This window comes from Perognathus longimembris, chromosome 2, assembly GCF_023159225.1.
Source record: "Perognathus longimembris pacificus isolate PPM17 chromosome 2, ASM2315922v1, whole genome shotgun sequence".
Classification (NCBI taxonomy): domain Eukaryota; kingdom Metazoa; phylum Chordata; class Mammalia; order Rodentia; family Heteromyidae; genus Perognathus; species Perognathus longimembris.
Window position 1 is genome coordinate 112,854,944 of NC_063162.1, and position 14,904 is coordinate 112,869,847.

Consider the following 14,904-nt stretch of genomic DNA (forward strand, 5'->3'; position numbering starts at 1 on the left):
GATGACATTAGTTGAATTAGTTTAATCATTTAAAAATGCTATATCAAAATACAATATACCAAACAGTAGACAAGACTGTAGGAAACAGATACCTGCATGTTGACAAGCTTAAAGTAGACCCCTTCTTTTTTCATCAGTTCACCATGGCTTCCTTGCTCTACAATGACTCCATCATCAAACCCAGCAATGACATCTGCATTTCGGATTGTAGACAACCGGTGGGCTATCACAATGGTGGTCCGGCCTTCTCTGGCCTAAAGGGGAAAAGGACAAAATTGTGGTTCATCAGGGTTACAGTGCTGGCATGCTGTCAGGTATCAATGCACAATGAAGCCCTTGAGTGGAGGGTGTTTATGGTTGATGAGAGAGTATTTTTACACTTTAGATCTCAGTATGATGAGAGCGCAGGCATAACTCTTCATAAAATATTAAGGCCAGACTGGAGTTCTAGATCCCACAGGTGGCCAGCCATTTGTATGAACATAGACTGTTCAATAGTTGTGTCAGTATCACTCAAGAAAAACATTTACTTCTCAGATGTTTTCCCAGTTGTTTGAGAGCCCTGGATCTGAGTTATAAGGCTTGGTACAGACTCTGGCAAAAACATTAGGGAAGTTATTGCCATGTGACTACCTTCTCCAGAGTCTGATCTTAAGTGTAATTCTGGTAATTCTGATGGCAAGGCCACACAGTTCAGTTGAAAATGTACAAGGAGTATGAGAATACAAAGCATGGCTTAGAGACATTGGATCTCAGATTCTGGAGAAAGACTGGTACCTTTACTCTTCAACAGGTTCCCCAAATATTTTCATGTATGTTAAAATTGATAAATCACTTCGCTAGGTAGGCCAAGGGCCACCCATACTGATTTGGTAAATTTAATGATAATTGACTTCTTGGGTAATAGATGTCAAATTACTAATGTCATTAACAGTGGCTAGTCTAACTGATAGTCACTAGCCTATTTTTTCCAACAGCGTCTAAAGACCAATGTCTACTGTGAAGCAATAAATCCATATCATTAGGATGCATTTATTAGATTTTAGCCTAAGTCACCCAAGTAGTTAAAATGTAAATAACAATGAGAGGATAGATTCCTAATAATCAAAAAGTAGGAACAACTCAAATGTCCATCAGTTGAAGAATGTTTAACCAAGAATATGATGGGAGTATCATAGGGTCATAATAAGAGATGAAGTTATACAATATTGATGAAACTGTGCTAAGTAAGACTTCCAGACACTGAAGACCATATTTTATCTTCTGTTTAATAAAATGGCAAACCCATAGAGGCAGAAGTGGCCTGGAGTTGCTGAGGCCCTGGGCTGAGGGTGCAATGGGAGAGTGACTAGACTTTTTCTGCAATAGTGAAAATGTTGTGGAATTAGATAGTGGTAATGATTGCATGATTTATGAATATACTGAAAACCAGTGAATTGTGCATTTTGGAATTGATTCATACCTAGGGGAGTATTTCCAACCTTATGAACAGAGTACCTTTGCTCTATTTTTTTAAAAGGCATTTTGATTAAGAAGTTATAATTAAGCTTATAAATGAAAAAATCACAACTGTATTATTTTTCCCCAAGTAAGTACATTAAGCTTCTCTAACCAACAAACAAAACTAGAACATGACTCTCTTGGGCAACATTTAAGACTATTCTTTGATATTTTAGCATATAAGTGCTAAGTTTTAATATGAATTTTGCATTCACAAATACTTAATGATTTGGAAGTTATATGACTTGGTCTATATATAACACATATAAAAACAATTTCATTAATATAATTATATTCATACTACCACTACTAATGGACAGATTGCTAGCAATGATTGTGTTAATAAGTCTTGTGAGTAAATGGCTGGTATGTAGGAAGGATAAAGTACAAGTGAACTTAAAGTTTAGAAACTGTCACTCTTGTCAAAGAAAAATTGGCCAGAGTACAGGTATGATTTTTAAATCGGGTTTTCTTCAAACTTCTCAGATACCACAATGATGACAAGACATTGGCAATTAAATGTTCCAATTTCTAAGGACAACTGTTAAGAAAATTGGACCTTCTGCTAATTTGTATGTGCAGGATGAAAGACAGGCCTGCACAAGGAAGGTACAAATCCATTAGTCTTTCTGCAATGTTGGCAAAATAGCACTCAGCTTTCTTGCTTGGCTGGGCTCTCTCCTTCTTGAGCCATACCTCTCACACTCTGTTTTGCTGGTTATTTCAGGGACAGAGTCTAGAGGTCTTTTCTGTCTGTGTTGGCCTTGAATAAAATCTGATCCTCTGGATCTCAGCCTCCTTACCTAGCTCGGATTACAAATGTGAGCTCCCAGTGCCAAGTTATTGTTATTTTGTAATGTAGACATGTGTTTTATCAATGAGCCAGATCATGATTCAAATCAGTAAATACTATCTAGTCCCTACTATATGCAAGGACTTAGGATATGTGCTTTGGAGACAAAACATGACCATGTACATTAATTTTAGGAAATAACAGGCAGCCATAACCAACTTCCAGACATGGGTATGAGGCCATCTTGAATGGTTGAGCCTAGCTGATTCTGATCTGAAGTAAGACTAGACAAAATGGAGGGTCAACCCTGCCAACCCACAGTTTTGTGAGAAATATAAACTGTTTCAAGCCATTAAGTTCTGGCTTGAAGTGAATGGTATAAGGGTTTTGGATATAACTGTAACAAAATAACTATAATAATAACTGTAAAAAAGACAGACATATAGACTATAGCTCTAGCCTTGAGCAGTTGGTAGTAGCTGTACATTGTTCACCATGCTGTTAATGATCATTGGCACCATCACTAGATACAGTATCACTAGTATAAGGAAATTGCCAGTGGATAGGAAGTGACTTAATTAGAAACCTTGGAAAAATTGGCAACCTGGTATCCTGTGGTTTTTCCTGGAGGAAAGAGAATTCAGTTAGTGATATTGTAAATCTGGCTATGGTGATTCCAAACATCTCTAGACAGTGGGTTACTTTTGAAGTTGAAATATGAAAGGCTATCTCAAGCAAGAGTGGCAAAATCCTACAGAACACAGAGACACTGCTGAAACAGAGTGAGTGATTTGTGTGAATATTAAGTGAACTTACAAGATTGTTGTTTCTCTAGTGGAGCTCATATCAGAAAAGTAACGTCTCCAATAACATCTCCATTCTTTTAGCACAGGGAGAGTGTTTATACTTAGTATTTGTATCCTGGAAAGGATTTAAACCTGGACTCTAAGGTCAACTCTTCTTTTTCTCCTTTTTAAAACATATCTTGTTTGTGGTCTTTTGGGTAGATGCCCAAAAGTGGGGCTGCTGGGTCATAGGGGAGCTCTATGTTTAGCCTTCTGAGGAATCTCCATACCTCTTTCCAGAGTGGCTGAACCAGTTTACATTCCCACCAAGAATGAACTAGGGTTCCCTTTTGGCCACATCCCCTCCAACATTTTTCATTGTTAGTTTTCTTGATATAGGACATTCTTACTGGGGTGAGATGGAATCTCAGTGTTGTTTTGATTTGCATTTCTTTCATGGCTAGTGATGCAGAGCGCTTTTTCATATGTCTCTTGGCCATTCTCATTTCCTCATCAGAGAAGTCTCTTTTTAAGTCTTTAGCCTACTTTTTGAGGGGGCTATTGGTTCTTTGTGGTTTTGTTTTGGAGGAATGTAATTTTTTTAGTTCTGCATATATTTTAGATATGAGGCCTTTGTCCGTTGTATGGCCGGTAAAGATCTTTTCCCAACCTGTGGGCTTTCTGTTTATCTTGCGAGCTATGTCCTTTGCCCTGCAGAAGCTCTGCAGTTTGATGCAGTCCCATTTGTCCAACCTTTCTTTGATTTGTTGCAACAAGAACACACTAAAGCCACCAGCACAACAATATTCATAGCAGCACAATTTGTCATAGCTAGAATTTGGAACCAACCCAGATGCCCCTCAGTAGACGAATGGATCAGGAAAATGTGGTACATATACACAGTGGAATTATTATTATTGCTATTTATTTATTTTGCCAGTCCAGGGGCTTGGACTCAAGGACTGAGCACTGTCCCTGGCTTCTTTTTGCTCAAGGCTAGCACTCTGCCACTTGAGCCATAGTGCCACCTGTGGCTGTTTTCTGTATATGTCGTGCTGGGGAATTGAACCCAGGGCTTCATGGATATGAGGCAAGCACTCTTGCCACTAGGCCATATTCCCAGCCCACACAATGGAATTTCATGCCTCTATCAGAAAGAATGGCATTGCCCCATTCCTAAGGAAATGGAAGGACTTAGAAAAAAATTATACTGAGTGAAATGAGCCAGACCGAAAGAAACATGGACTCTATGGTCTCCCTCATAGGGAATAATTAGCACAGGTTTAGGCTAGTCACAGCAGAGGATCACAAGAGCCCAATAGCTATACCCTTATGAACACAAAAGATGATGCTAAGTGAAATGAACTCCATGTTATGGAAATGACTGTTATATCACTGTTGTAATTACTTTCAACATGCGATGTGAAACCATAGCTTCTATTGTTGATGATCCTCTTGTATCCCCTTTCTGTGGTTGTACCTGCACTATCTCTGTATTTTATCTGAGTACATTGGAAACCGTATATACAGGTATCAGAACTAGGAAACTGAAAGGGAATACTAAAATCGAGAGACACAGGGTAAAAAAGACAAATGATTACAAAAGCAATACTTGCAAAACTGTTTAGTGTAAATCTACTGAACAACTCATGAGGGGAAAGGGAAAGGGAGGGGGGAGGGGGGAATGAGGGAGGAGGTAACAAACAGTACAAGAAATGTATCCAAAGCCTAGTGTATGAAACTGTAACTGCTCTGTATATCAGTTTGACAATAAAAAAATAAAAAAATTTAAAAAATCTTGTCTTATCTTTTTCTAGAATGTCTTTAAAAAATCTTATACCTTGCGTTACCCTAAAAAGTCTATTTTTTTTATTATCAAACTGAATTACAGGGAGGTTACAGTTTCATACCTTAGGCATTGGATACATTTCTTGTACTATTTGTTTATACACAAATATCTATGTATGTATCTTAAGTTAACTTAAAAAAAACTCTGTATTTAATCAGATACCAAGCTCATCTGTTTCATATTTTGGTTCCTTTAAACATCCATCTCCCAAGTAACTAAGATTACCACAAATCATTTTTTTTCCTTAGCCCTCCCTGCCAGTACTGGGGTTGGAACTCAAGAGCTTGTGCTTGCTAGGCAGGACTGAGCAGGACCTTCAGCCCTGTGCCCCTCCCCACAATTATTCTATGAGAGGGGCTTGCTTCCTTTCTTCCTGGCATGCCATCTGTCTATATTAGGCTTGCTAACTGAGCTGGGATAACAGGTGCGTACCCATCATGCTCTGCTCTCCATTCAGCAGGAGTCTCATGCACTTTTCTTCTTGGGCTAGCCTGGAACTGCAGTCCTCTCAACGTCAGTCTCCTAAGTAGCGAGGATCACATGTATGAACTACTAGTGCCCAATTTTACCCAAACACTTTTGAGTTAAAGCACAGCCCAGGTGCAGAAAGGAAAATAAAAGGTAAACAATTATTACATAGAACTGGATCTGGGATCACTGCACTTTGAACAAAACAAGCCAGGACCATTTATCTCTGTCAGATAACACGTGAAACTGGCAGAAAGGGGAAATCAATAAGGCCCCATGTAATAGCCTCAACTGCCCTTGTGTTCTGATTTCTCAATCTAGACCCTCAAAAAATTGGCAAGAACTTGCAATAAAGTTTCAATTTACTATCCCCCCAGGTGTTTAGGTGCACTGACCTTATCCAGAGCTGCCTGGACCTCAGCTTCACTTTCTGTGTCCAAGGCCGATGTAGCCTCATCCAGCAGGAGGATCTTAGGGTTGCGAACCAGGGCACGTGCTATGGCGATTCTCTGCTTCTGTCCACCACTCAGCTGGGCTCCCCTCTCTCCAACCAAGGTTTCAAATTTCTACAAAATGTGGGAGAGTATGTTATGAAGTATTTCATTTTATTTAACTTCTCTTCATTTTTAAATGTACTGTGGTGGTGTTTAAACCCAAGTCCTTGAACATGTTAGTCAAGTACTCTATCATTGAGCTATATCTTCAGTCTCCCTTGAAGTAATTTTAAATACAGAAGAGTAAGGAAGGAGTTGGGTACGAACATATAAAGGCTAGTAGGGGTTCATTTTGACTATCACCAATATATCCTAAGTTATAATAAAATAAACAAACCATGAATTATTTAAAACTAATATATATTCTTTTTTTAGTTTTTTTAGAGAGGTAAGACTTAAGACTATTTGTGTTTTATATTCTGTTTTGTTTCCCTCCTGAATTATTAATATATATATATATTCTTTATGTAAAATTGTACACTATTTACTTACAGAATAATCTCCTAAAGCCTGAATAATTCCAAAGATTTAGCTAATGAAGTTGGACACTATTGCATGCCAAATATTAACATAACTTTTGAAGAACTCAGTTCCATGAGGTGCAATTCTAACTTTCAGAACTCCATTATCAGAACCTTTACCTGTGGTAACTTCATGATAAACTCATAGGCATTGGCTTCTTTGACAGCTTTCTTTATCTCTTCCATAGTGACATTTCCACGGCCATAACGAATATTTTCAGCAATTGTGGTAGAAAATAGCACTGGCTCCTGACTCACCACTCCAATTATTTCCCTGAGGTACCTTACATTAAAGTTCCTAATATCCTGCCCATCAATGCTAATCTGAAAGAAAAAAAAATACCCTATTCAATATTTTAAACAATGTGATATCTAAGTATCAGGATTTATGAAGTTAGTTTATATTGAACATATTTCACCAATTACAAATGAGAATTAGCAGTAATATGTAAAAATAAAAATGTTTTTATATTTATTTTCTGATTTGTTGTTTGTCCATGAATGGATTATTTTCCAGAAGTTAATTTTGGCTCAATGTTTGTTTGCTTGTTTTTAGGATGGTGGGAATCAAGCCAGTGTCTTGGTATGCTTAGGCAGGCACTGTAGCAACTGAGTTATAACCTTGCCCTAGTTACATGTTTTTACTATGGCTTTATTTTTACTGACCAAATGCTAAAACAACAACTTATCTACCTAGTGTATATATAACTGTGATGGGATTATGGTGTTTTTCTATACTTAATATACCTTCATCTATTTTAGCATTTCTCCTTTTTTGGACATTTGGCTTCCTTTCAAAACTAATTGTAAAAGCAAGGAACTACCAAGTTGAAGAATATGATTTCTTTTTCTCCTTTGGCAATGGCTACTGATGTATACAGTGGTTAAGGTTTGCAGGGCAGTTAATGATGAATGAGGACTAAACAAACTTTTCAAAATATTTTAATAAATTATCATGGCAGCAGGACTATATGTATTATATATACATACACACTTATGTATCTTCTTTATTATCATTTACTAGTACTGGCATTTGCATTTTTTCTTTTCTATTTGATAGCTGTGAGGCAATAGTTTATTTCTGTTTTCATTTGCATATACTATATAAATGTATTGCACATAAATGTGTCATTTCTTAAAACATTTGATAGACTTCTGTTTGTTCTAAAAACTTTTGCAAGTTCAGCCAGGTGTGATGCCTTAATCCTGTAGTCTTACCTACTTGGAAGGTGGAGATTGGGGGGAATAAAAAGGTTCATGAGCCTTACTTAACCCATGCTTGGACACAGGAGAGCACTCTAAACTCTGAGAGAAGCACAATGAACAGGTGCAGTAGAGAATGTCTCTCACCCCAGCAACAAAGGGAAGAACAAAGAAGTGGAGGTGTAGCTCAAGTGGTAGAGCACCAGTTTTGACTGAAAAAGCCAAGTGAGAGCAAGAGGTCCTGAGTTCAAGCCCAGCACTGGAAGAGAAAAAAACACATGAAGAAGTAGCAAAAATTGGAGGGTCATAGTTCAGGTCATCCTGGGCAGAAAGTGAGACCTATGCTCCAAATAACCAGCACAAAAAAGAGATTGGTGGAGTGGCTGGAGTGGGGGAGTGCTTGCCAAGCAAGCACAAAGCCTGGATGTCAAATCCCAGCACTGCCAAAATAAACAGATTTGCAAGTTCAAATCTTATCATAGGTATCTTCAAACATATTTTAATTTCTCAGATATTACACTTAATATTTTAATATTAAGTATTACATTTATGTAACAGTAAATGTTTCAAGTGTGTGTGTGTGTGCACGCACACATGCGCGCATGCTATCCAGATGTGTTGCAATGTTGTAGCCCCTTTATCAAATCTAAAGGCACACACAAATTTGTCAGTAAAAACTAAAACAAAAGCAGTTCCTAAAAAGCAATTGGTACCCAACCTCTCCCTCAGAAGAACGTGCTTTTTCCCACTTACCGTACCCTCATCAGGGTCATAGAGCCTCTGGATCAGCTGGACCGTCGTGCTTTTCCCACAGCCACTGTTGCCAACCAGGGCCACTGTCTGCCCACTCTGTACCTTCAGGTTGAGTCCTTTCAGGATCTGGAAGAAGAAAGCATAAATAAAGAAAAAACACTTTGCAATATAGTCCTAAAGATGACTAAACAATCAATCTGAGTTTGGAAGTCTATAAATATTACTTACAGTACCTTGATATTAGCTCGAGATGGATAAGAAAAGTGAACATCACTGAACTCCAAATTCCCTTTGATGCTGTTTGGTTTGTGTCCTCTTTCTGAAAAACTGTCAATTTTAGGATTCTAAATAAAACAAAATTCAATGACTATTTTATCACTGAACAATTACATTATTAAGGAATACGATTCAGCAAACTCCCAAAATAAACTCTACAATAGCACATTCTGCTTCATACAGAACTGAGGGTAATGACTCAATGTGTGATGTATGTAGTATTTGAGACATCTCTTTTCAAAAAATAAATAGACTTTTCTGAAAAGTACATAAGGACTACTCATGACATTTCATGAAATATTTTGCTTTAAGCTTCTGATACATCTTTATAAGTTTTCTAATAGGTCAAATATGCGTATTTATACAACTTTAATAACAAAAACAAACTATTCTTGATAGGGTCAGTATTTCAGCATTTGGTGAAATTTGGCTTACTCATGAATAGTAAACATAATGGATTGGGTTGACTGACTGATTAGCACAATATTCAGTGTAGACTTTCAACATATTCAGAAGCTGAGCAATTTTCTCACGACATAGATCAACAAAATAGAGGTGTTTCTTAAATCAAATTAATAATCATCCATGTACTTTATTTGTGGAAATTCAGTGATATACTTTGCTATGTCAAAAGTATTTTCTTTTTACTTGTCAGTTCAAAATTATTCAATATAATTGATTCAAAATCAAAGTCTCAAACCAAAATTTAAAATGCAGTGATAATTGGGAATGCCACACACAGCAAAGCATTTGTTAATTTTGGTTCTACCAATAATTTGTCTATCCTCTACTCAACCATCATCATGTATAGTAACCATAATTACCTCGATCTAGACACAGTATAAAAAAGAGAAAAAAACTGGAAAAGGAGTATTTTTGTCATGAATAATAATGATAATAATACACCAGTACAAATTTGCTTTCTGAAAGTGAATTTGTGCCATTAATTCCCATGAAGATGTCATTAGTTTCATGCTATTAAGTGTCACTGTAGGCCAATGTCAATAGCTCATGCCCCTAATCCTAGCTACTTTTGAGATCTGAGGATGAAGGTTCAGAGCCAGCCAGACAGAAAAGTCCATGAGGTTCTTATTTCCAATTAATCACCAAAAATCTGGAAATGGAGCTGTGGCTCAAGTGTTAGTGATCCACCCAATTGAAAAGGCTAAGGGACAGAGCCTAGGTCCCGGGTTCAATAACTAGCACGGGCACACATATAAAAATGTGTTTAACTGTAGTCAGTCTAATATATTCAATATACTATATACTTGATTCAAAGTGTGTACTCTAACACTTCAAAAACTGTTTGAGCATTAAAATAGTAAATGAAAAAAAATAAATGACTCACATTATCAATAATGTCAAAGACCACATATGCTGCTCCTCTTGCATTGGCAAAAGCATCAATACAGGGGGCTGCCTGGCCAATACTGAAAGCCCCAATTAGGATTGAAAAAAAGACCTGAGAAGAACACAAGTAGAAATTATGCCACCTTCTGGCACTTCAAACATACAATATAAAGAATTAAATGTAAGTTTGTCCTTTCCAAATTTTCTGGTAGTTTTAGAACTAGGAATATAGCTTGTTGGTCAAGAACTTGCTTAACATGCTCAAGAACCTGGATTTAATCCCTAGAACCACTAAAGATTTTTTTTAAAAACGTTTTTAGTAATTTCATCTTGGTTGGGGTGTACATCTTGTGGAACAGATTATAATAACTTGGTAAAAAATCATGCAGTGATCAAATTGGTACAAAATTTGCAGTGCTCAAATTGTGATAATAAGCACTTTTATTGTTTCAAAAGTGAAAATTAATAAGGAGCAAAATTGACAAGATTACCATAGTCTTTTACTACCCCAGTGGGTTTCTTCAGCCTCAAAACTTTTTGTCTAGGTTTCCAAGTTACCAGTTGCTCTTCTCCTAATGTATAACAGAAGGGATTTTCAGGCTTATTGTTGACACTAAAGCTATGCCACCAGAAAGAAATATTTTTCTGTCAGTGTTATTATTATATCTTATATAGTTTATGCATATCTACTCAGAATTACATAACATATTTATTATGGAACATATTCTGGCCTCATGAAATTTTCCTCTAAAATCACTCATATGGATATGATTTTTAACATTAAAAATAACAGTTCACCATTTATAAAACAGTAAACTACTCCTGTGTGCACTGGCCAATAATTCCTTTAATGGTGTAGTATACTACAGCAAATTTCCTTTTATACTTTTATCTGAAAAATAGCTAAAATGGAAGGGCCCAGAATACAGCCTTAGAAATCCAGATTAATAACATAACTTAGCAGAGAAAAATATAAATGAAGAGAAATTACTTTTCAGATCTGATGAAATATCTGCCTATACAGTAAGTAACATTCATGTATCCAGAACCCAAATCAGTCACGCACCTAACCCTTTATGTGCAATTATTGATAAGGACCAGTAAGAAGACTATCTCTGCCAAAATAAATGTTATAAGTTACACTGGTGGAACCCTCTGTGTGGAGTGCTTTGCTTTTGCTCCTTCACGGTGGTCATTACCCTCAGCCCAACAGGGAAGATATCATTATCTACAGCTAAAAAGGAGGAAATCAAGAAGACAAGCTCATAAAGGTGAATGGTAGAGAAGGGATCACATCTCCCTTCCTTACAAAATTTCAGTAGGAATGAGGAAGTGAAAAAGTGGGTGAACTGCTAATCTGGATGCTAATGAAAAATATGGAAGCAAGTAAAGGAGACTCAGCAATCATCGAAGTTCATAACTCAACAGCCTTGAACCCCTCTGTGAAGGCAGACAATTCCACTGTAAGAAGCATTTTGAAGATGCCAACTGTCATCACCACAGGGCCAAATTATATCCAAGACCTTACGTTTAGTATGACAAAGAAGTTCAGGTTTTATAAGCTTTCTATTCAAATTTATTCATTCATAAATATTTTCCACTTTTATTTCCTTCTGTATATGTTTCTCCAGTCATCTAACCTCGGCCTATTATTTTCCCCCACTCCTAATTATGAAGTGTGTTTCAGAAAGCCAGCTCTGCCCACAGAATAGAAAAGATGAACTGAAAGTCAAAAACCTAGGAAAATGGCTCTTCTCTCAAAAGAAGGAATTTGAAAGGAAAGACAAGTTAGATGGAGAATAATAATTTCAAATATTAGGAAAATTACTTACTGTCATTGCATTTCCAATAGTATATTCTTTCGATATAACTAGAGTGGATCCGTACCAGAAGGCCAGTGCATAGGACGCATATATTAACAGGAAGGCAATGCCCATGGAAATGTTTGCTGAAATAGCTTTTTTAATTCCAATTTGTTTGGCATTCTCTAAATGTTTCTGATACCTACCAGAAAATGAGGGGGAAATGTTATGAGAAGAATATCAATTTATCATGTGAGCTGTATTCACCTCCTGTGTTGGAGGTTTGTGGAACAAAGCAATCAAGGAAATAACCCTTTTGTGAGACTCAGTTTGCTGGGATGTGACTCAATTCGGGATCACCTTGTCCTAGAACACATCCAAGCCTGCTCTTTGCTGGTCTGGACCCAATTCCCTTAGTTACTACTGGGCAACCAGAGTTCCTGCGGTTGTTTCAGGATTTAAGTCTCACCTCTGGTTTTCCATCACCTTCCTGCCCATTATCACAAGTCAGTATTAGAAAGGAAGAGAAGCCAAACAATAGCACCAAAATACAAATGCTATTCTTGACTCTTAAAAAGATCCTAAACTTAGGTGCATTTCTCTTTTCTAGAGAAAAGAAAATCTTCATTGATTGCCCTGTTGTCTGAGGACAGATTTATATATGGAAACTTGGGGCTTCATAGTAGTCACTGTGGGATATACATTTCTCCTTCATTTTTTTTCTGTTTTGTTTCATTTCTTGAAAAAATGGAGTTAATAATGCCTACTTAAGGAGATAATTGTGAAGCTCATAGACAATTAAAAAAGGTAGTAAGTGCACATAGTTGGCCTATCTGTCCATTACTGTTATTATTACTACAATTGCATTAGAACATTATTTTTTCCTAAATTTTGCTCATCTTATCACTGTTTTTGAATAATAATTCAAATTTGTATTACTAGCTTATACAATTATATATAAAGGTACAAATGTTTAGAACAATTCTGTTAACTTTTAAGATTACAAAAATACTGGCTGATGTTAGTTATGTGAGGGGAAGGGTCATTTTCACATTTCCATAAGTCTACCCTCTCATTTCTTAAAGATTTGTGCCCATTTTGGGGCCTGAACTCAGGGCCTGGCACTAGCCCTGAACTTTTACGCTCAAGGCTATCAATCTACTACTTCAGTGAGCTTCACTTCTAGCTTTTTAGAGGTTAATTGGAGATGAGAGTCTCACAGGCTTCCCTGCTCAGGCTAGCTTTGCACGACAATTCTCAGATCTCAGCCTCTTGAGTAGCTAGGATTTAATAGCATGAGCCACTGTGCCCAGCTGAATATTTCCCTTTCTTAACAAATAGTCTAGTAACACCATTCATTTCTAGTTCAACCAAATGTGACATATAAATTTATTAATTTCTTTTTTTATTTGACAGAAAATAACTGTTATGTTTTAAAAATTACTAGAGCTTGCACTCAGGGACTCATGCTCTTACTTGGCATTTTCACTCATACCTGGTGCTCTACCATGTGAGCCACACCTCTAGTTCCCATTTTATTCTTAAAAGTGTGTGCTGCTCTTAAAAAAATGCCTTTTTAATGACTAAAAGCACCCAACTCTTCAGGTTACTTTCCTATGTTTCTTTCTTTCTTTTTTTCTTGCATTCTTTGAGCAGAGCTGCTCTTTTGGGAAGATAGCATGCTACCTCCAGGACTGGAACTACTTTGTGTAGCCAAGTCTCCAGGCACATGCAGCAAAGATTTCCACCTGCCCCAATGTGACACAGAGCGCCAGTGACAGTGGTGGATATGCCATCATTACCTTCACTTAGGTGGCTTGCTTACCAAGGCTAATGGAGCAGCAAGATTACACTGACATCCTGAGGTCCAACTGAGGGTTAGTGTGGTCTGTGTGGACTATTGTGCACAGCAAGCAGCCGTGAGAGAGAGAAAAGGAAGATGTTAGAGAACCAGAAACATGTTGATTGGAAGAGAGATTAAGGAATAGAAAAAAAAAAAGAAAAGAAAATGAAATGGCAGGGATTGGGAGAATCTTTGCTTTCTTAATGGAGAATTTCCAGAGAATTTTTGTCGAGTCTTATAGCAAAAGAAGGTACCTTTATGGGCCCATATTTCAACTATATTAAGAAGTGCTGTTATTGAAAGGAAATACAGATTTAAAACAAGCAGAAAATCTTTCCCATAGCCGTATATTTATCTCCAAGCTGATCAGGATGTACACATTAAATAGGTTCCACTCTTGATGTATCAGTTTTATCTGTAAAATCTTGTTTGGTTTGAAGCTTTGCCTTGTTCTATGGAAGACTCGTATGGCCCTAAAAAATTCCTGGGCTACAACCTAAAGGTCCATATCTCCTCAGGGTTATTTTTTTCCTTCTATATTCTAACATATGGTCTTTAAGGAAGTGAAAAATATAAAATTAAGACATGTTGATAAATGATCTCAATATATATGGTGTCCTTTATAACCCAACATACCATGATTCATGCACTTAAAAACATGATTTCAGAAAGGAAATCTTGAGGCATCACCAGACTGCCAAAGGAGTCTGAAGACAAGAGACTGGGAACTGTGGAGGCTCCTAAATGGGAGCCTGCTATCACCCCACAACCAGCAATAAAGGGTATTTTTACTTTTTGATATAAGGGTTACTATGAGAAAAGAGAAGGAATAAACACATACCACAAACAAAGGAGCAACAAAATGTAAGAGAGGGTTCTTTGAATCAATGGACAAGAACATTCCTGACCTTTCCAGCTCTTTGTTCTGGCCCCCGAAAGCTATCACAGTCCTGATGGACCCCAGAGCCTCTTCGGCCACGGCACCTGCTTTTGCATAGGCAGCTAGTTCTCTGTCACTAAATGCAGAGAGAATCTGGACAGAAAGAGAAACAAATGGGGAGAAAAGTTAAAAGTCTGTGCAGTTCCTTAACTGATTTTTGTTTCCAAGTCCTGTCTATGTTTTACCAGACATAAAACTCACATAATGAATGTCACTCTATATACAAGATCCCATGGTGTTCATACCTCCCACAAAGGCTAGGTCTGATAACCTAGCCACAGCACCCCAAGAGTAGTCAGGAAAAGGAAATCCATACATAATTCTCTT

At 37.1% G+C, this 14,904-nt stretch overlaps 1 protein-coding gene across 4 annotated transcripts in view; it reads right to left on the bottom strand.

Annotated features, from left to right (window-relative positions):
• Positions 1 to 14,904, bottom strand: part of Abcb4 (ATP binding cassette subfamily B member 4) — a 53,322-nt gene that overhangs the window by 24,578 nt on the left and 13,840 nt on the right. For 3 of the 4 annotated variants that reach the window (XM_048339942.1, XM_048339944.1, XM_048339945.1), the window contains 8 exons: positions 14,546 to 14,670; positions 11,825 to 11,996; positions 9,991 to 10,104; positions 8,600 to 8,710; positions 8,367 to 8,492; positions 6,531 to 6,734; positions 5,791 to 5,961; positions 93 to 254 (listed from right to left, as the gene is read on the bottom strand). In XM_048339942.1, coding sequence (XP_048195899.1) covers positions 93 to 254; positions 5,791 to 5,961; positions 6,531 to 6,734; positions 8,367 to 8,492; positions 8,600 to 8,710; positions 9,991 to 10,104; positions 11,825 to 11,996; positions 14,546 to 14,670 — 1,185 coding nt within the window. Of the gene's footprint in view, positions 1 to 92; positions 255 to 5,790; positions 5,962 to 6,530; positions 6,735 to 8,366; positions 8,493 to 8,599; positions 8,711 to 9,990; positions 10,105 to 11,824; positions 11,997 to 14,545; positions 14,671 to 14,904 lie in introns of those variants that run through there. The other variant, XM_048339946.1, reaches the window with a different exon arrangement.